The sequence below is a fragment of the Herpailurus yagouaroundi genome, unplaced genomic scaffold, assembly GCF_014898765.1.
Source record: "Herpailurus yagouaroundi ecotype Mexico unplaced genomic scaffold, PumYag 166, whole genome shotgun sequence".
Taxonomy (NCBI): Eukaryota; Metazoa; Chordata; class Mammalia; order Carnivora; family Felidae; genus Herpailurus; species Herpailurus yagouaroundi.
Window position 1 is genome coordinate 2,240,425 of NW_024412407.1, and position 21,462 is coordinate 2,261,886.

The 21,462-nt window shown below is 47.7% G+C and overlaps 2 protein-coding genes and 1 long non-coding RNA gene across 3 annotated transcripts; 1 reads left to right on the forward strand and 2 right to left on the reverse strand.

Annotated features, from left to right (window-relative positions):
• The first annotated feature begins 1,720 nt into the window (after nt 1–1,720).
• On the forward strand, nt 1,721–17,098 carry CSAD (cysteine sulfinic acid decarboxylase). The gene is made up of 15 exons (XM_040487992.1): nt 1,721–3,570; nt 3,817–3,953; nt 4,215–4,341; nt 4,424–4,514; nt 4,873–4,979; nt 5,400–5,515; nt 5,998–6,077; nt 6,381–6,435; nt 14,113–14,229; nt 14,306–14,370; nt 14,633–14,714; nt 15,159–15,358; nt 15,564–15,615; nt 15,778–15,867; nt 16,756–17,098. The coding sequence occupies exons 1-15, from the start codon at nt 3,441–3,443 to the stop codon at nt 16,927–16,929; spliced, it is 1,623 nt and encodes a 540-aa protein (XP_040343926.1). The 5' UTR covers nt 1,721–3,440; the 3' UTR covers nt 16,930–17,098.
• A 201-nt stretch (nt 17,099–17,299) lies between these two features.
• On the reverse strand, nt 17,300–17,686 carry LOC121038503 (uncharacterized). The gene is made up of 2 exons (XR_005794381.1): nt 17,590–17,686; nt 17,300–17,358 (listed from the first exon to the last, which is right to left on the reverse strand). It is a non-coding gene; the product is annotated as an uncharacterized LOC121038503 (long non-coding RNA).
• An 836-nt stretch (nt 17,687–18,522) lies between these two features.
• LOC121038502 (40S ribosomal protein S17-like) lies at nt 18,523–19,001 on the reverse strand. Its single transcript, XM_040488001.1, has one exon. The coding sequence runs from the start codon at nt 18,985–18,987 to the stop codon at nt 18,538–18,540; it is 450 nt and encodes a 149-aa protein (XP_040343935.1). The 5' UTR covers nt 18,988–19,001; the 3' UTR covers nt 18,523–18,537.
• Between the last annotated feature and the right edge of the window lie 2,461 nt (nt 19,002–21,462).

Below are 21,462 nucleotides of genomic sequence, written 5' to 3' on the forward strand. Positions count from 1 at the left end.
CACCCTCCTCCACTCAGTGCAATGCCTCATACTCACCTGCTGTGCTTCCCTGGCCTCCCTAAGTCCCACCCTACCTGTTTCATTTTCTCTAGAAAACAAATCTCTTGCTTTCTTTGGAAGTCGGGGGAAAGATGGAGAGGTTCCCGGCTGAACAGGTTGGGGGAGGAGAGTGCGGGTTTAACTGTTCGTTACACAAACTTACACAACTCCTTCCTGCCTTCCAAGATGGCTGGTGTTTTTAATTCCTGAGCCCTTCTGGGCTTCTGCCCCAAGAACCAGCTCGTTTCCCATTGGCATGGCCTTCTGCAGACACACTGGTTTGACTTTCTGCCATTTGCTAAACCAGTTACCACTTCTCATCTGCTTTCTATCATCTATGATTAATGACATCTCTCACCTCTTGTCTCTCTTCTCATTTGCTTTATTCTCCCAGCTTTAAAATTTCACTGATGCAATTTTAGCAGTTTCAGGAAGGAAGAGTGGTAAACGTAGGTGTTTAACCTGCTGTGTTTAATTGGAATGAGCACGGAGACCATGAATTTGTAGCGATGTCGATTTGAATGGTTGGGTGGCTTTTACTAGCAGAATCCAGTAGTCCTGGTGGATTTGGTAAGAGAAGGACTGGCCAATTGGATTGGGGTTTCACCGGGTGGATTTGGTGGAAGCACCAAAGGGCCGGGGAGTTGAGGATTTTGCACAAAGAGTGGTTGAAACGACAGAACATACAATCTGGGTTGCAAAAGTGAAAGGAATACAGGTGTGGGAGTTGATGGTTAGAGGAGTCGATGGACTAGAGATCCCATGAAATTGGAAGAAACTTGTGAATTTTTTAACAAACGCTACTTGTTCCTACCACCATCTTCTCAGCTAGGGGCTTAAGGCCCTATTCCTAACTCCATTCATGTTTCTTTGCTTTTGTCCTTCTTCCTTTTAAAAAGAAAAACTCTTTGCAGGCAGGGGCCCTTCCCTTTCTAAGGTTCCCAGGGCAGGATTGCGTATGGGGAACAAGGGTAGTGATGTCTCATCTCCCTATTTATCCCTGGAGGAAACTGGGAGTGCTAGAGCCCTCACCTCCAGTTTTCATTTCTGAGCCATGACTGAGGAGGAATGGGTAAAGCAGGTGCTGGGAAGGTGGCCACACACAGTCTTCTCTGTAGACCCTCTCTTCCGAGCTTTGGGAAAAGCCTCCCTCCTGGCAGGGGTCTCTCGTTGCTCACCAGCTGTTCCCTCCTTACAAACCTGGCAACCTGTTTTCTACCCACACTGAGCTCCTGTGAACACCAGTAGATGCCTTGGGGGTTCTCTCTTGAAAACCCCTTATTTTACAGAAACTGAGGCCCTGAAGCATTCTCACTTCTGGCCCAGTGGTCTTTGCACCACAGCAAACTCAGTGCCCGAGAGAGCCGTGTGAGAGGCAATCGAGCATAATGGTTAGGAGCAGGGGCCTCAGAGCCTGACACACGTGGGTTCAGACCCAGCTTGGCCACATGCCGGCTGCGTGATCTCAACAAGTGATATACATAGTACCTCTGGAATCTTAGAGGTACCTCTTCCTCACCTTTAAATGTTGGTAATAGGGGCACCTGGGTGTCTCATTTGGTCAAGGGTCTGATTTTGGCTCAGGCCATGATCTCACTGCTTGTGGGTTCGAGCCCTGTGTCAGGCTCTGTGTTGACAGCTCAGAGCCTGAAGCCTGCTTCAGATTCTGTGTCTCCTTCTCTCTCTCTCTGTCCCTACCCCCCTCTCAAAAATAAAATTAAAAAAAATTTAAATGTGGGTAATAAACTTACCCTAAACAGTTGCAAAGATGATGATAATACATATTAAGTACAGAGTGTGGCATGTAGTAAGTGCTGTCTTTCTCTGCTTCTCTCCCTCAAGTCTCTCCACCCAAACACCCCACAGCTGCCACCTGTCAGGAGAGCCAAAGTGACATTGATGAAGGATTGACTCTTTCATTCGCAAGGCCTGGGTCAGCTCTCCTATTTTCCCCAAACCCAGTCTGCTGAGGGAAAGTTTAAGGGTGGGACCACTACGGTCCCTTGAACCTGTGTTTTCAACTAGGGCAGGGTTCCAGCAGCTGTTGACAGATTATATCAGAGCAGCCCACTTTGAGGAAGGTTCCTCTTCATGTTTCCTGGATCCTCTCGCCCCCTCATTTGGGGCGAGGGTTCCTAAGCCTTGGATTTCCCCTCTCTCCTTGACCATCTCTCCGAACATTCTCTCCCATGGGGAATGGAGCCCATCACAAGGCTTTAGCTGTACCCTGACTCTTGAATCTGCTTTCTGTTCTAGCAGTTCATCAGCACTTTGGGCTGACCTCCTCATTCCTTTATCCTTTCCTACCCACGCCACCCTTATTCAAATGTGGATCACTTCTTGCCTGGTTTACAGCAACGCCCTGTTAATTCTGCAACCCTGTGCCATATACTGGTCTTCTGAGCGTCACTTTCATCACATTATTCCATGCCACAGAGTCTTTCAATGGCCTCCTGTTTTCTGCAGGATAAAATCCAGATCCTTGGGCCTAGGTGGCACTCAAGCCTCCCCATCATCATGCAGCCCTGCCCACCCTGCCTTTGCTCCCATATCATCTTTGCAGACCTCCCTCCAGCCAGCCTGGCGCCTTCACTGACCTTCCGTACTCTTTTCCCATGTTAGCTCATGGCAGCCCCCTGTCCCCGAATGCCTCTCCCCACCCCCACCCCCCACTTTCGCCAATCCCATTTCTCCTGCCCACTTTCAAGATTCAGCCCCGGTCCCACTACACATCTTCCCCAGCCTTCAGCCTCCACCCATCTCCTCTTTTCCTCAATAGCCCTTGGGGGCCGCATCCAGCCTGCCCTGGGCTGTGACTGTTGCAGGTGCATCTGTGTCCTCCCAGGAGACAGGGGGACTTTCTCAGTCCCCAGCACCCTGTCGTGAACACAGTTGGTGCTCACTTCAAACAACTGCTTTCTGTGTATTGAGCACTCTCAGCCTGCGGGGCACAGGATGACACTTGTTTAACAAAATGCTTCCTCAACATAACCCCTTTTTCTTCCCGCTCTAGGAGAGGACTTTGGAAATCAGGATGGGTCTGGAAAGCCTCTGGGGGTTGGGATGCAAAAAGATAAACCATTTCACCTCCACCTGTCTCTCTCTCTCAGGCTCCCCCCCCCCCCCTCGGTCTCCAGGGTCACCTGCGGCGGTTTCCTGCCCCGGCTGCCCTCATCTCCCTGCTGAACATTCCCCACGTCCTCCCTGTGGTCGTGGTGGTCGCAGCCAGGTCCCACTTCAGCCCTCTCACTCTCTAGTCCTGCTGGCTGTTCTCTTAACCCTGATGTTAATGTTTTGCCTTTCATCTCATCTCCCCCTTCTTCTTGTTAGCTAATGATTATTCAGGGACTTAACCCGCTGTCCCTGTCCCAAATCTGTAAGTTCTCTTCGGGGCAAGGGTCATGAGAGTGATCTCATGGTCATGTGACTGCTGCCTATACGTCACCCCCTCTGCTGTCCTGGTCCTAACACTCTCAAAGTTAGTTGTGTGCCCTGCCTCTGGCTCACTTGAACGGAGACCTGAGTGGAAAGGTACGCCTCTCATCTTTGCCTTGCGTGGGCTGTGGCCACGAGTTTCCACCTGCTCACCACTAACTTTCCTGCTGTTGCTACTGACTTTCTCCCTGGGCCCTCACTTGCCCTTGTCTGTACAGTGAAGGCTGGGACTGGGCTGCAGGACTCGGGCCATAGGCCTGTTATGGGGGTTGGGATTCTCGCTGGTCAGTTCCAAGTGGAGTACACAGGCTGAGTAGGGAATAACTCCTGCTTTGCTCACAGATTTTATCCTGATGGCTGACTCAAAACCACTCTTCTCCCTTGATGGGGACCCGATGGCTGCCGAAGCCTTGCTCCGGGATGTGTTTGGGATTGTGGTGGATGAGGTCATTCGGAAAGGGACCAGTGCTTCGGAGAAGGTGGGTCCTTTCCCCCTCCTCCTGCCGCGCACCACACCTGGCTCAGAACTGTCCTCCTCCCACCAGGCTTCTCCCCAGAATTCATCACTGTCTCACTGGGTGCCTCAGGGATTCTATCCTGGGTCACACCGTCTTTACCCTGGTTCATGAGTTGCCTTGGAAATATTTCTAACTCGTTTTCAGTGCAAGTTGAGATGTGGCTTGGGCAGCCAGTCGGTGGAGTGTCCACGGGCCCCCAGAATCCCCTGCTTCTCTTGCTAGGTCTGCGAGTGGAAGGAGCCAGAGGAGCTGAAGCGGCTTCTGGATCTGGAGTTGCGCAGCCAGGGCGAGGCACCAGAGCAGATCCTGGCGCGGTGCCGGGCGGTGATCCGCTATAGCGTGAAGACCTGTGGGTCCTGGGTCGTGGCGGGAGGAGTGGCCGGAGTTCGCCCCAGCAACTCCACTCTGAGCTCCCCGCCCCCCTTGTCCAGGTCACCCGCACTTCTTCAACCAGCTCTTCTCAGGGTTGGATCCCCACTCTCTGGCCGGGCGCGTTATCACTGAGAGCCTCAACACCAGCCAGTGAGTCTTCCCAAGGCCGCTTCCCCCACCCTCCAAAGGATTGGGTTTCGGGGAGACATAGCCCTGGGGGAAGGAGGAGAATGGTTTTGCTCCCCACCCCCTGCCCCCTGTTTCCTGGCATCTCTACTGGCAGTTTTTCTCCTTGTACCCGTTGGGCTCCCTTTCTCCCAGCTTTCGCATGCCTCCTGACCCCAGTTTTTCCTCATTCTTGCTTCTCTGGCTCTTTGTCACCAGCTCATTCCTCCCTTTGGGCCTTTCCTCACTCAGTGTCTCCACCTCCTTTTTCTACTCCTCTGAGAGTCTGACCTGGCCAGCCCTCCCTCCTCTTTTCCCTTCTCATCCCTCCCTCTCCTGGCAGGTACACTTATGAAATTGCCCCGGTGTTCGTACTCATGGAAGAAGAGGTGCTGAAGAAACTCCGGGCCCTGGTGGGCTGGAGCTCTGGGGATGGGGTCTTCTGCCCTGGTATGTGAGAAGGAAGAAGCCTCTTTTTGAGGGTTCCTCCTCTCCCACTATTCTCATGCTCTGTGCAGGGAGGGGTGACTCCTCCTTGTTTCCTCTCCAGCTGGGCTTGGGCCAAACCAGAGAGAAGCTGCCCAGTCCTCTGTATCCTCATGTTTGCCAAACAGTCCATGGGATCAGCACTCCAGTGCCTGCTCTGCGGAGGGGAGGCACCGTCCCGGGTCAGCCCAGGACGTGGAGGGGAGTAGTCAGGGGGATCTGCGGATCCTGGGGCTGTTCTGTGTTGTCAGCAGGCCATTTGCAGAGCCCTGGGAGCCAGTGTCTCGTGCTTCTTTGATCAGTTCTCCTGGGTGGAGAGGTCAGGGGCAGCAAGCTCCAGTTTTGACCCACTGCTCCTCCCTCTTGCCACTCTCCCCGTGACAGGTGGCTCCATCTCCAACATGTATGCCATGAACCTGGCCCGCTATCAGCGCTACCCGGATTGCAAGCAGAGGGGCCTCCGGGGACTGCCACCCCTGGCGCTCTTCACATCAAAGGAGGTGGGAAGAGGTTCAGACCTACCCTGGGCCTCCTGATTCTAATCTTCAGCCAGCTGAGTCAGCCTGCCCAGACCCATCTCTTCTGGGGCCAGCCTGTCCCCCAGGCAGAGGTGCTCCCTTCCAATCAAGGGGCTGAGTAAAGGCTTCCGTTCACCTTGCCTTCTGTCTGAAGGTAGCGAAGGGACAGTGAGTGCAGCGGACATAGTCCACACCCTTTCTACTCAGAGTGTGGTCTGTGGACCAGCAGAATCAGGATCACCTGGGAGCTTGTCCGAAATGCCGGATCTCAGGCCCCAGCCCAGACATACTGAATCTGAATCTGCATTGGAACCAGACACCCTGGTGATCTGTGGGCACAGGAATGTTTGAGAAGCCCCGGTCTACGGGGTCTCATCCCCAGTCTCTCCCTTCCAGTCTCTCCCTTCCCCATCCTCCCTGCCCTCTTGCCCCCAGCCTAATCCGCCCTCTGCATTTCTCCACAGTGTCATTACTCCATTAAGAAGGGAGCTGCTTTTCTGGGACTTGGCACCGACAGTGTCTGGATAGTCAAGACAGATGAGAGGTGAAGGTCCTTCCGTTCACATAGCTCAGACCCAGCGTGGCACAGTGTACCTTGCTGCTGCCAGAAGTTCTGGGCTCAGGCCCGTGCCCCAAGTGGGCTTTTCTCCCCGCCGTTCCTACAGGATTGCCACTTCTGTCTACCAGTGTCTCTAGCCCTGTCCCCTGAGATCCTCTCACTCTCCTTAGGGAAAGATCAACATTGTGGCCTCTGCATAGTGAACCCCACATTACCCTGTTCTCAACAGGTCTGCCTCCTAGCTGAGAAAACCCAATACTTCTTTACCCACTCAGTTTTCTTTTCCAGAGGGAAAATGATGCCTGAGGATCTGGAGAGGCAGATCAGTCTGGCTGAGGCTGAGGTGAGTGAATAAGGGGCGCTGGGACAGTGGAGCAGAACCCCTTGGTCTTTTCTTGGAAGTTTCTCTGGGCTCTCCCTACTGAAGGCACTGTTCTTTCCTCTTCTTCTTCTTCTTTTTTTTTTTTTTTAATTTTTTTTAACGTTTATTTTTGAGACAGAGAGAGACAGAGCATGAACAGGGGAGGGGCAGAGAGAGAGGGAGACACAGAATCTGAAACAGGCTCCAGGCTCTGCGCTGTCAGCACAGAGCCCAACGCAGGGCTCGAACTCACGGACCGTGAGATCATGACCTGAGCCGAAGTCGGACGCTTAACCGACCAAGCCACCCAGGCGCCCCTGTTCTTTCCTCTTCTTGACCTTGGTGCCCATCTCCCCCATGGGCTAAAGTGATCAGTGGGAGCGAGGACACTCTGTGCTGCTCTCAGGGACTTTGCCGAGACCCATAGACAGGACTGGACCCGAAGAGACAGGAGCAGACCTGAGTCACTGAGTGGAATTTCCAGGGTGGCACCAGAAGGAAGATGCTGGGGAACCTAAGTGCAGCGTGGAAGGTTTCTGTGAGCTGGGAGGCTCTGTGCAGGGAGAAGCCCAGGAAGCTGTGGCGGCTAGCGGTGAGGCTTGTGCCAGCTCCGAGCAGTGGGAAATGTGGAGGCCCCAGCACTCCCCGCTGACTGGGGGCCCGTGTGAATCACTGCAGCCACCTTGGAGGGCATTTTGGAACTTTCTATAAAAAAAATTTTTTTTTTCTATTTGGCGGGGTTTTTAATTTTGTTTTTGTTGGTTTTCTATTCTAATAACTACGTAGTGATATCATTTTGTGATCGAGTTTCCTTAAATAATGACGTTGAGTATCTTTTAAAGTGCTTCTTGGGGCGCCTGGGTGGCTCAGTCGGTTAAGCGGCCGACTTCGGCTCAGGTCACGATCTCGCAGTCCGTGAGTTCGAGCCCTGGGTCGGGCTCTGGGCTGACAGCTCAGAGCCTGGAGCCTGTTTCAGATTCTGTGTCTCCCTCTCTCTGACACTGCCCTGTTCATGCTCTGTCTCTCTCTGTCTCAAAAATAAATAAAAACGTTAAAAAAAAAATTAAAAAAAAATAAAGTGCTTCTTTGCTCTCTTTATAGCTTCTTGGTAAGTTGAGCATTCAAACGCTTTGCCCATGCATGGACATATATATATATTTTTTAATTGAGTATAGGTGACACACAATGTTCCACTCGTTTTAAGTGTACAACGCAGCGATTTGACGAGTTTGTGTTAGGCTGTACTCACAAGTGTAGCTACCATCTGTCACCGTAACAACACTATTACAGTGTCATTGACTAGATTCCCTGTGCTCTGCCTTGTGGCACTATCTCTACAAATTTTGTTATACTTTATTTTTTATTAAAAATTTTTTTTAATTTAAAAATATTTTTAAAAAAGAGAGAGAGACACACACACGAATGTGAGTGGGGGAAGGGCAGAGAGCGAGGGAGACACAGAATCTGCAACCGGCTCCACGGGTCAAGCTGTCCGCACAGAGCCTGACACAAGGCTTGAACTCAAGGATGGTGAGATCATGATCTGACTCGAAGTCAGACGCTTAACTGACTGAGCCACCCAGGCACCCCTGCAATTCAATGGTTTTTAACAGAGTTGTGCAACATTCACTACAATAGATGTTAGCAAATTTTCATCACCCTAAAAAGAAACCTTGCCCCCTTTAGCCGTCAATCCCGTTTTCCCCAAACCTCCTACTAGGCAACACTAAGCTCCTCTGTGTCTCTGTGAATTTGCCTATTCTGGATTTCTCGTGGAAATGGACTTACACTATGCACGGTCTTTTGTGATGAACTTCTTTTAGTTGGCACCCCGTCTTCAAGGTTCATCCTTGTTGTGGCGTGTGTCAGTACTTCCATTCTTTTGATTGCTGGATAATATTCCATTGTATGGAATAGACCACATTTCGCTTATCTGCTCATCAGTTGATGGACACTTGGGTTGTTTCCACTTTTTGGCTCTTACGAGTAATCCTGCTCCGAACATTTGTGTACAAGTTTTTGCATGAACATACGTTTACATTTCTCTCGGTTATGTACCGGGAGCAGAATTGCTGAGTCATACAGTAACTCTGTATTTAACTTTTGAGGAGCCTCCAGACTGTTTTTCAAGGTGGCTACACCAGTTTTTCAAAGTGGCTACACCAGCTGTCCTACCAGCAGGGTGTGAGTGTTCCAGTTTCTCCACATCCTCAACAACACTTGTTATTTCTCTCTTTTTTTTTGCCTCATTTGTTTAAATTTAAGTATAATTAACAGCGTTATATTACTGTGAGGTGTACAACGTAGTGATTCAACAATTCTATACATTACTCAGTGCTTACAACAATAAGTGCAGTCACCATCTGTCACCATGCATTATTACAATATTGTTGCCTGTATTGCCTATGCTGTGTTTTCATCTCCATGACTTCTTTATTTTATTACTGGAAGTTTGTACCTCTGAATCCCCTTTATCTATTTCACCCATGTCTCCACCCACCTTCCTTCTGGCCACCACCAGTTTGTTTTCTGTATTTAAGAGTCCCTTTCTTTTCCCTTCTCTTCTTTGCTTTGCTTTTCTTTTTTCTCTTTTCTTTATTAAAAAAAATTTTTTTAATGTTTTATTTATTTTTGAGGTAGAGAGAGACAGAGCATGAGTGGGGGAGGGGCAGAGAGCAAGAGAGGGAGACACAGAACCTGAAGCAGGCTCCAGGCTCTCAGCTGTCAGCACAGAGTCTGATGCGGGGCTCGAACTTGTCAAACTGCGAGATCATGACCTGAGCCGAAGACAGATGCTCAACCAACTGAGCCACCCAGGTGCCCTTTCTTTCCTTTTCTTTTCTTTTCTTTTCTTTTCTTTTCTTTTCTTTTCTTTTCTTTTCTTTTCTTTTCTTTCCTTTCCTTTCCTTTTCTTCTCTTCTCTTCTCTTCTCTTCTCTTCTCTTCTCTTCTCTTTTCTTTCTTTTGGTTTGTTTTTTTTTTTTTTTTTAGATCCCACATATAAATGAAATTGTATGGTATTTGTCTTTTCTATCTGACTTATTTCACTTAGCATTGTACCTTCTACATCCATCCACATTGTTGCTAATGGCAAGATCTCTATGTATCTTTTTGATTCTAGCCTTTCTGAGAGGTATGAGTGGGATCTCATTGTGGTTTTTATTTGCATTTACCTGTTGATTTATGATGTTAAGCATCTTTTCATGTGTCTGTTGGCCATCTGCTTGTCTTCTTTGAAAAAAATGTCTATTCAGGTCCTCTGCCCAAATGTAATTTAATTATTATTATTATTTTGTTTATTTAGAGAGAGAGAGAGAGAGAGAGAGAGCGCACAAGTGCAGTGGTGGGGGAAAGGGCAGAGGCAGAGGGAGAAAGAGGATCCTAAGCAGGCTCCTTGCTTAGTGCAGAACCCGATGTGGGGCTTGATCCCACGGCCCTGGGATCATGACCCGAATGGAAATCTCAAGAGTTGAACACTCAGCTGACTGAGCTGCCCAGGCACCCCTATGATTTCATTTCTAAGTACTCTCTACACCCAATGTGGGGCTTGAACTTACAACCCCTAGATCAAGAATTGCATGCTCTACTGACTTAGCCAGCCAGGTCCCCCCACTGCCCATTAAAAAAAAAAAGTTCTTTTTAATGTTTATTATTATTATTATTATTATTATTATTATTATTATTTGAGAGAGAGAAAGCATGTACAGGGGAGAGGCAGAGAGAGAGAGAGAGAGAGAGAGAGAGAGAGAAAGAGAGAATCCCAAGCAAGCTCTGAGCTGACAGCAGTGAGCCCAACGTAGGGCTCAAACCCACAACCCACGAGATTATGACCTAAGCTGAAGTCAGACACTCCACTGACTGAGCTACCCAGGCACCCCTGCCCATTATTTAATTGGTTTATTTGTTTGTTTGTTTTTTATTTTTTACTTTCTCTTTTTGACTTTAGTGGGTGTGAAGTGTTATCTCCCTGTGGTTTTGATTTGCATTTCCCTGATGACTAATGATGTTGAGCATTTTGCCACATACTTATTGGCCATTTGTAGAACTTCTTTGGAGAAGTGTCTATTTGTAGCCTTTGCTCAGTTTTTAATTAGGTTGTCTTTTGTTTTTCAGTTGTAAGCGTTCTTCATCTGTTCTAGATAGAAGTCCCTTATCAGATATGTGACTTGCAAATAGCTTCTTCCATCTTGTGGGTTATCTTGTCACCTCCTTGATGGTGTCCTTTGAAGCCAGAAGTTTTAGATTTTGATGGGGTCCAATTTATCTAATTTTTCTTCGGTTGCTTGTGCTTTTGGTGTCATGTATACAAAAGCTTTGTCTAACCCAAGCTCATGAAGAGTTATTCCTATATTTTCATCTAAGAGTTATAAATTTGTTTTTATTTTTATTTTTGGCATGCCCACCTGAGTTTTACATTTTTTAAGATTTTAAAAATACTTTTTAAATATTTATTTTTGAAAAAGAGGAAGACAGAGAGAGCAAGTGGTGGAGGGGCGGAGAGAGAGGGAGACCCAGAATTTGAAGTGGGCTCCAGGCTCAGAGCTGTCAGCAGAGTCCGACGCGGGGCTCAAACTCAGGAACGGTGAGATGATGACCTGAGCTGAAGATGGACGCTTAACTGACGGAGCCATCTAGGCGCCTCAAGTTTTTTTTTTTTTTTTTTTTTTTAAGTAAGTTCTACACCCAATGTGGGGCTTGAACTCATGACCTTGAGATGAAGAGATGCATGCGCTACTGGCTGAGCCAGCCAGGCACCCCAGGAGTTTTATATTTTTAACTTTTACATTTAGTTCTATAATTTATTATGAGTTAATTTTTATGTATGACAACAATTTCTTTTGCATGTGGATATCCAGTTGTCCCAGCATCATTTGTTGCAAAGAATATTTTTTCCCCAACTCAGTATCTTGACATCCTTGATGAAAATCAGTTGACCTTAGTAAATGTGAGGTGGTATTTCCAGATTCTCAGTTCTGTTCCATTGATCTGCACGTCTATACTATAGACCACATTGCCTTGACTGACGTGGCTTTGTAGTAAGTTTTGAAATGAAGATGGGTGAGCCCTCCAACTTTGTTCTTTTTCCAGATGGTTTTGGCTATTCTGGGTCCCTTAAATTTCCACATGCATTTTAGGATCAGCTTGTCAATTTCTGCTAAGAAGCCAACTGGGATTTTGATAGGGATTATGTTCAATTGGTAGATCTATGAACATGGGATATCTTTCCATTTAGATATTCTTTGGTTTCTTTTAACAATGCTTTGTAGTTTTCAAAGTATATGTTTTGTACTACTTTTTAAAATTTATTCCTAAGTATTTTTTCCTCTTAGTGTTATAAGTGAAATTGCTTTCTTAATTTTATTTTTGGATTGTTCATTGAAAATATATAAAAATACAGATGACTTTTTAAAAAAAAATTTTTTTTTTTCAACATTTTATTTATTTTTGGGACAGAGAGAGACAGAGCATGAACGGGGGAGGGGCAGAGAGAGAGGGAGACACAGAATCGGAAACAGGCTCCAGGCTCTGAGCCATCAGCCCAGAGCCTGATGTGGGGCTCGAACTCACGGACCGCGAGATCGTGACCTGGCTGAAGTCGGACGCTTAACCAACTGCGCCACCCAGGCGCCCCCAGATGACTTTTTAATATTGATCTTATACCCTGAAAACTTGCTGAATTCATTTATTAATAGTTTTTTTCTAGTGGATTCCTTAGGACTTTCTAGATACAATATTATGTTATTTGTAAGTAGAGATAGTTTTGCTTTCTTCCCTTCTAATCTGGATGCTTTTTATTTTATTTTCTTACCTAATTGCCCTGCTAGACCCTCAGTATAATGTTGAATAGAAGTGGGGAGAGTGGACATCCTTGTCTTGTTCCTGATCATGGGGGGAAGGCTTTCAGTCTTTTAGCATTGAGTACGATGTTAGCTGGGTTTTTTTTGTAGTTGCCCTCTATTAGGTTGAGAACATTCCCATCACCTTCTAGTTTGTTGAGTAGTTTTATCAAGCAGGAGTGTTGGATTTTGCCGAATGTTTTTCTGTGTCTATTGAGATGTATTTTTTTCCTTTATTTTGTTGATACTTGTATTACATTAATTGGTTTTTTGGGTGCTACTCTGAGCTTGAACTCCTGGGACAAATCAATTTTGTCATAATGTATAATTTTTTATAGGTTGCTGATTTTTTTTAATGTTTTTAAATTTATTTTTGGGAGAGAGAGAGTGCGTGGGAGGGGCAGAGAGAGAGGGAGACCAAGGATCCAAAGCAGGCTCCGTGCTGATGGCAGAGAGCCTCACGTGAGGCTCGAACTCATGAACTGCAAGATCATGATCCGACCTGAAATCAAGAGTCAGATGCCTAACTGACTGAACCACCCAGGTGCCCCTTATACATTGCTGATTTTGATTAGCTAGTGTTTTGTAGGTCTTGTGTCTATATTCAAAGAGATATCACCTGTGGTTTTCTTGTGATGTTTTATCTGGTTTTGGTAACAGGATGAATTCAGAAGTGTTCCTCTTCTGTTTTTTGGACTTTTTGTGAAGAACTGGTATCAGTTCTTTTTCAGATGTTTTATAGAATTCATCAGTGAAGCCATATAGGCCTGGGCTTTTCTTGGTGGTATTTTTTTAAAATAGAAATTCAGGGGCGCCTAGATGGCTCAATCGGTTGAGTGTCCAACTTCGGCTCAAGTCGTGATCTCGCGGTCTGTGAGTTCGAGCCCTGCATCGGGCTCTGTGCTGACAGCTCAGAGCCTGGAGCCCGTTTCAGATTCTGTGTCTCCCTCTCTCTCTGCCCCTCCCCAATTCATGCTCTGTCTCTCTCTGTCTCAAAAATAAATAAACATTAAAAAAAATTTTTTTAAATAGAAATTCAATTTCTTCACAACTTTTGTAGTGTTAGAATTTTATAAATACCATTTTGATCTTCCAGTAAGACATTAACATTTTCTGAAAGCATATGAGCTTTGGAAATAGACCAGCAGATAGACCTAGGATTGAATTCCATCTCTGGAGCTTCAGCTTGGGGGTAAATTTCTTCACAGCTCTGGATCTCGGTGTCCTCACTTGGATATTAAGGAAGACAGTAACATTTTGTAAGGTTGAAAGGGCCTAGGTCAGGCATTGCAATAAGAGTTTCGAGATGGCCTCGTCACCAGGCTCTGGGTAGCTTTTTTTTTTTTTCCTCTTAATGTTTGTTTATTTTTGAGAGAGAGAGAGAGAGAGCACAAGCAGGGGAGGGGCAGAGAGAAAGAGAAGGAGTCACAAAATCCAAAGCAGGCTCCAGGTTCCGAGCTGTCAGCACAGAGCCCGACATGGGGCTTGAGCTCACAAGCTGTGAAATCATGACCTGAGCCAAAACTGGACACTTAACTGACTGAGCCACCCAGGCGCCCCAATTTTTAAAAATGTTTTTATTTATTTATTTTGAGAGAGAGAGTGTGTGGGGAAGGGGCAGAGAGAGAGGGAGAGAGAACCCCAAGCAGGCTCCACACTGTCAGCACAGAGCCGGACAAGGGGCTCCATCTCACAAACCAGGAGATCACGACCTGAGCCCATATCAAGGGTTGGATGCTTGATCGACTGAGCCACCCAGGCGCCCCTCTGGAAGCTTTTGCGATACCTTCACAGCCTCTTTCCCCTCTGTTTTTCTGCCACAGGGCGCTGTGCCATTCCTGGTTAGTGCTACCTCTGGCACTACTGTGCTGGGGGCCTTTGACCCCCTGGAGGCAATTGCTGATGTGTGCCAGCGTCACGGGCTGTGGCTCCACGTGGATGTGAGTGGGACTGAGGCCTGAGGGTGGGGTGGGCCGAGCCAAGGCCAAGGCCCATGTTATTCCTTTTGCTCCACAGGCTGCCTGGGGTGGGAGCGTCCTGTTGTCACAGACACATAGACATCTCCTGGATGGGATCCAGAGGTGCATACGGCCACCTACTTCCTGAATCCCACCGTTCAAATCCTTGCTCCAGAGACTAGTCCTGGACTAGGGAGCTTCCGATGGGAGTGAGGGAAGGGGGTTGGGGGAAGGGGGATTGGAGAGCAGACTGCTGGGCTGACATGAGACTAAAGCCCCTTTACTGGAGATGTGGAAGAGTAGGGGGAGCAGCGGGGGTGGGGGGGCTCTGGTTGGGCAGCTTGAGGAGGAGCCGGCTGATCCGGCTTTGCTGTGCCCACCCCAGGGCTGACTCCGTGGCCTGGAATCCCCACAAACTCCTCGCGGCAGGCCTGCAGTGCTCAGCTCTTCTTCTCCGCGATACCTCGGTGGGTCTGCCCCGCCCCTGTCCTCACCCTACCTCTCACCCTGGACCTCTGTCTTCCTCCCTGTCCCAAGTCAGAGAGGGTCGTGGCCTTGCTGTGTCCTTCTCACCGTCCCGTCTGAAGCTGAGTAGCTTCGACCACCGAATCCCCTGCAGTTCTTCCCCACCCCCGCCCCCACTGCGGCGCATCTTCATGCAAAGGAAAATGTGTCCAGCTTGAGGTTGTAATTGAAGGGCTCCTGGGCCGAGTTTGGGGAGAACTCCGGGTGTTGGGAGAACACCCGGAGAAAGGGGCCTGAGTCAGCTGGCAGCCATCTCAGGAGTTCTGCCTGGTGCCAGGGACAGAGGGTTGGGCTGAGCTAAGAAGCCCCCCTGTGCGGCTCCAGAGGGAGCCTTGGTGGGGAGGGTGGGGTCTGACAGTCCTCCCCCCTGCTCTCCCCACCGACAGAACCTGCTCAGGCGCTGCCATGGCTCCCAGGCCAGCTACCTCTTCCAGCAGGACAAGTTCTATGACGTGGCTCTGGACACCGGAGACAAGGTGGTGCAGTGCGGCCGCCGTGTGGACTGTCTGAAGCTGTGGCTCATGTGGAAGGCGCAGGGCGGGCAGGGGCTGGAGCGGCGTGTGGACCGGGCCTTTGCCCTTGCCTGGTAGGAGTGGCGGCGGTCTGGGTTCCTCTCTCCCGGGGTCCCTGTCCAGTCCTGTCCTGTCCCACCCCTGCTCCCACGCCTTCACCCCTGCACCTCACATTTTTCTTGCCCTCAGGGTCTCTTGGCCCATTCTCTGGGTCTCTTCTGTTCCTGTATCTCTGCTTTTTTCCTCCTCCATTTGTGATTTCTTCCTCTCTGTTTCCAGGTACCTGGTGGAGGAATTGAAAAAGCGAGAAGGATTTGAGTTGGTTATAGAGGTATGACCAAGTCTGCTCTTTGGCATCCCTCTGCCCCCCCCCCCGCCCTCCCCCCGCCCCCAGTCTGTCCCACACAAAAAGCCCTGATGCAGAAGAGGGGCAGTGAGAGGGGATCATCCCCCCTTCCACAGCCCACACCTTCTCCTCCCTCATTCCTCCCAGCCTGAGTTCGTCAACGTGTGTTTCTGGTTCGTGCCCCCCAGCCTGCGGGGGAAGCAGGAGAATCCAGATTACAGTGAAAGGCTGGCTAAGGTAGGTTCTCTCTTTTCTGGCTCTGGTTAGCTCAGTTGAGGGAATGGTGAGGCATCTGGTGTGTGTCTGCCCCCTGCTGGCTGTGAATGGCATAGCAGGTCCCTTTGCTAGTTTGCTCCTGAGGTGGGGACGTGAACTGTGAAAGGTCACCAGCTTGTCCTCATTTCTGTGGGGGTGGGGATGGGGAATAAGGTATGTTTTTGGAAGGCAAAAGGAAGACAGAGAGAGATGTTCTGGGAGAAGTCACCAGTGTGCGGTACGTAGTCTGTGGGAGTTCTGCTGGGTGCTCAGGCCCAGGACAGACGCTTGAGGCCTTATTCACTGATGCTGGGGGCAGAACAACTCTATAAGGCCAGTCCAGACAGGCCTCCTAGAGGAAAGGAGATATGTCATGTCCTGGTCCCTAAGGATAGATTGGTACTAGATGCTGCAGATGGTCTGAAAGGACAAGAATGTTCTTGCCTTTGAGGAGTGATTTCGAAAATTAGAGTTACCTATTTGAAACCAATATGTTTGATGCAATCTTGTAAATTACACAGTAGATCACAAGGTACAGATCACAACCATTCCGGGAATTCAGAGAGAGAAGAAGGTGTTAAAGACGATGAAGGCTAGATGTTGGACTAGAGCAGTGTTGGGAGTCAGGGAACAATCAGGATTTGGCAGAAAATGGCCTGTGTGACAACTTGGAGATAGGTAAGGTAGGAAATGATACAGAAGCTAGAGAAGACCAAGCAGGTTGGATGCAGTGGAAGAGGTGAACTGGGGCCAAGGTCAGGAGCTGAGCAATGAGGACTCCCTCTGGAAGGTGGTTGAGTGAGAGGGAAAGACATCTCGGGGAGCCTGACCTGAGGCTGTAGCTGGAAGTTCCCTTCACCCCTTCCACAGGTGGCCCCAGTACTCAAGGAGCGCATGGTGAAGGAGGGCTCCATGATGATTGGCTACCAGCCCCATGGGACCCGGGGCAACTTCTTCCGTATGGTTGTGGCCAACCCTGCACTGACCCGGGCCGATATGGACTTCCTTCTCAATGAGCTGGAACGGCTAGGCCAGGACCTCTGAGCCTCCTCCTTGCTGCTGGCCTCGACACCCCCCCTCACCCTCACTGTCTGTGTGTATTCCCTTCCTGTGTTATCAAGAGCAGAGTGATCTTAACAATGTTTATATGTGTTGACCCACTGACTCTTCTATGAAATATTTGCTGTTGGGATGCCTGGGTGGCTCAGTCAGTTAAGCATCTGACTCTTGATTTTGGCTCAGGTCATGATCTCATGGTTTATGAGTTTGAGCCCCGCACTGGGCTCCACGCAGACAGTGCGGAGCCTTCTTGGGATTCTCTCTCTCTCTGCCCCTCCCCTGCTCATGCTCTTTCTCTCAAAATAAATAAACAAAATATATATATATATATGTATTAGAAGACTATTTAAACTACAGTACACCCACATGACGGAATGTTACTCTGTCGCTAAAATTATGTTTACAAACGATTTTCTCTTTTTTTTTTTTTTTTTTCAACGTTTATTTATTTTTGGGACAGAGAGAGACAGAGCATGAACGGGGGAGGGGCAGAGAGAGAGGGAGACACAGAATCGGAAACAGGCTCCAGGCTCCGAGCCATCAGCCCGGAGCCTGACGCGGGGCTCGAACTCACGGACCGCGAGATCGTGACCTGGCTGAAGTCGGACGCTTAACCGACTGCGCCACCCAGGCGCCCCAACAAACGATTTTTATTGATACGAGAAAAAATGATTTTAATTTAATGTTATATTGAAAAAGCTGGATACAGGACTTTATATATAGTGATAGCTGAGCTATGTTCAAACACACATAGGGAAAAAACTGATAAAATAAAATATGCCAAATGTTAATAGTTTTCCCTGGGATGGGATTATAGGTAATTTATAATTAAATTCTTTATACCTTTTGTGCTCCCCCCTTTTATTATATAATGAATATGCATTACTTTTATAATAGGGAAATAATAAAGTTAAAACTTCAACTATATTTTTTGGTATGTTTTGAAGTTTGTTACTTTTCAACCAGATAATAGAGAATGGGAATTTTTTTTCTAAAGGCAGGTGTAAGAGGGGCCCCTGGGTGGCTCAGTCGGCTAAGCGTCCAACTTCAGCTCAGGTCATGATCTCACAGTTCATGAGTTCGAGCCCCGCATCGGGCTCTGCACTGACAGCTCAGAGCCTGGAGCCTGCTTCAGATTCTGTGTCTCCCTCTCTCTCTGCCCCTCCCCTGCTCATGCTCTGTCTCTCTCTGTCTCAAAAATAAAATAAAAACATTAAAAAAAATTTTTTTTTTTTTTTTTAAAGAAAAGAAAAAGAAAGGAGCCCAGCAACAAAACATCCATCTCACACTTACAATCCTGGACTACTGTTGCTTTTCAGTCACTTTTCGGGAAAGAGACAATTAGCTACATAAGTTGTTTTGTTTTTGTTGTCCAAGGTTTATTGAAGATCTCACAGCCCAGCAGAAAGATTCAAAGGGCTCCACGTGGCGTTTTTTGTTTTTTTTTTTTAATTTTTTTTTTTAACATTTATTTATTTTTGAGACCGAGACAGAGCATGAACGGGGGAGGGGCAGAGAGAGAGGGAGACACAGAATTGGAAGCAGGCTCCAGGCTCTGAGCCATCAGCCCAGAGCTGGACGCCGGGCTCGAACTCACTGACCCTGAGATCGTGACCTGAGCTGAAGTCGGACGCCTAACCGACTGAGCCACCCATGCGCCCCTCCACGTGGTGTTTTGAAACACATCCCAACCATAGGCCAAGTGACCTGCAGGTCGGACAGACTGGCAAAGTGCAAGGGTTTCAATATTTCCTTGGTGTGAGGATCTACCTCCGTGCTCTCCTGATCCGGGGCTGAGACCTCAGGACCATAATTTTCTCTCTTTTCTCTCAACAGCTTGACAGAGAGCCCTCTCACTGGGCCTCTCTGAATGTGCTCCATCTGATGCGTGACAGCCTGCTCTCTTGTTGCAGAGCTCTTGCTGGGAATAGTGGCCATCTCCTTGCACACTCGGTTGCCGGTGCGGACGTAGCTACCCGTGTCGTACTTCTCCGTGATGACCTGGGCTGCCTTCTTCACGGCTTTGGTGCCAACGCGGCCCATGTTGGCAGGTTGGGTAAAAGGAAACAGCGCTACCCAAATTATTAAGGACGAGTGACAGATTTCCAGTTCCTAAAAATACCGTTTATGAGAACAATAATGTGGTCATGTAAAAATCATCCAAAGTTATTTGAAGAGGCAAATACAGATGGTACAAAACATAGCAAAAGAACATCCAAATCGCAGACCCAATTCTCTTGACAATTTGGCCTGGGGAAAAAGCCTTTCTATTCAGAAATTACTAATAATTCCCTTATAAACTTGTTACTCTATAAATGGTATTTAACTTCTTCCAAATAATAAAGTTGCTTGAGAGTATTAATAATTTGAACTCTAAGCCCTATTCTTTTTTTTTTTTTCTTTAAATGTTTATTTATTTTTGAGAGAGAGCGTGCAGGAGAGGCTGAGAGGTGGGGGTGGGGGACAGAGGACCCAAAGTGGGCTCTGTGCTGACAGCAGAGAGCCCAATGTGGGGCTTGAACCCACAAACTGGGAGATCATGACCTGAACCAAAGTCGGAGGCTTAACTGACTGAGCCACCCAAGTGCCCCTCTAATCCCTATTCTTAAAGAGTTCTACATATCTGCAAAATGTCTTAAGCTTAGTAAAAAAGCAGACTAAAAAAAAAAAAAATCCTTATTTTCAACTCAAAACAAAGCTAGAAAGCAAAAACAAAGACTTCAAAATCCTTAAATCATCTCCATTTGAGAAATATTTTTAAGAGAAGGTTGGAAAGATAAGACCTAGAATCAGTTGATCACCAGGTTTTCTCCATTAGCTTTATAAGCTAATGCTTCTACTATCTTTTTTTTTTTTTTTAAGTAAGCTGAATACTCAATGTGGCCTTGAACTAACAACCCTGAGATCAGGAGTCACATGTTCCACCCCACTGAACCAGCCAGGTGCCCCTACTTTCCTATTCCCAAAATTCAACCTCGGTGGCTCAGTGGGTTAAGCCTCTGACTTCCGCTCAAGTCATGATCCCACCAGTTGAGTTCAAGCCCCACACGAGGCTCTGTGCTGTCAGTGCACAGCCTGCTTCAGATCCTATCCCCTCCAGCCCCTCCTCCCTCTCAAAAATAAATAAATATTTTTTAAAAAATTCAACCTTTTTTTGGGGGGGGGCTGCTAGGTCGGTACATGTCGAGGGACACCCATGGCGAGGAGGGCTCAGCTTGAATGTGGAAGGCCCTCACCTACTTCATAGCTCTTCCCGACATGAGGGTGAGCAGGCTGAACATCTTCCTGAAGTCGCATCACAGAGGACACGAGAGACCCCAGTTCGTCGCCTACCCCCATCTCCGTATCAGGTCCAAGCCCTTTCCATGGGGAGATGGTAATCGTACTCTCTATTCCGTAACTCTCACGTGAATCCACTTCTGACCTGCTGTGAAGAGGACCACTACCCAGTGAGGACCACAGCCCTGGTTCAGACCATGACTCTGCACACGGACCAGAACAGTATATGGTACCTTTAGCTCACCTTCCTTACTTGTATCAAATGATGACCCGTACACCGATCTTTCATCCCTTTGCTTATGGCAGGAGATGGCTTAAATAAATAACTTAGATTTGTTCACGAAAAAAGAAATTCAGCCTCTAAATCTCTGGATACAATATGGCAGTCTCCCTCCTGCTCTCTCTCTCTCCCGTCACCATTTATACAGAGCTCCTGCTATGTGTAATTCCTTTTGCTGCCTTCAAAGAGCTTGAGACTTAAGAAGTCATCCCTCACCCGAGGCATGTCACTGCCCCAGGGCCTTTGCACCTGCTATCCCGTTTTGCCTCAAAATTCATCTTTCTATGCGGTTTGCACCCTCGTGGACTTTAGATTTGTGTTCAGTTGTCATCTCCTTCGGGAAGTTTTGCTTGAATATTCTACTAAAAAATTACATTTGCACCTTCTGTTCTTGCATCTGCTATTCTGTTACCTGCCTTATGTTTCTCCATGGCATGGGTCAGTATCTGGCATAATCTATATTTCAGTTTATCTATCTATCTGTCTGTCTATCTATCTTCTATCAATATATTTATTTATTTATTTATTTTCTGCCTCATCCGACTAGAATGTAAGCTCTGGGAGCTGCTTCCTAAAATGGAGTCTGATACTTACCAGATGCCTCATGAGCTCCAGGTAGTAATCGACTTGCTCTCAGCCACGTAACTTCTAAGTGGTGGAGTCAAAGCCAAATTCAGGCCATCTTTCTTCGGTTCTTCACCACGGACCTAGCCTGCTTCTGTTGTCGTGTGTACATAAATCACAGGTGTGAGGGTGTTAGGGCCGTTTTATTAATTATAGGCTGTGGATTTACTGCTTGTGGGAAGAAGGAAGTCATGCACAGGTTCGGACATCCATCTTGCCCTTGGCCTGGAGAAGTTGTATTTTGCATCGAACAGCAAATAAGGATGTTGAGAATACCTACCTGGGTGGGTTGCAATGTTGGAATAGGTTTTGTTTGGTTTTGATTTGGTTTTGGT

Excerpts from the sequence above, each read along its gene's own strand:
- CSAD (XM_040487992.1), top strand. The coding sequence starts at position 3,441 with ATGAGAGTGATCTCATGGTCATGTGACTGCTGCCTATACGTCACCCCC. Across the intron at positions 4,515-4,872 it reads GAGAGCCTCAACACCAGCCA|GTACACTTATGAAATTGCCC; the intron begins GTGAGTCTTCCC and ends CTCTCCTGGCAG. Across the intron at positions 4,980-5,399 it reads GGATGGGGTCTTCTGCCCTG|GTGGCTCCATCTCCAACATG; the intron begins GTATGTGAGAAG and ends TCCCCGTGACAG.
- LOC121038502 (XM_040488001.1), bottom strand. The coding sequence starts at position 18,987 with ATGGGCCGCGTTGGCACCAAAGCCGTGAAGAAGGCAGCCCAGGTCATC.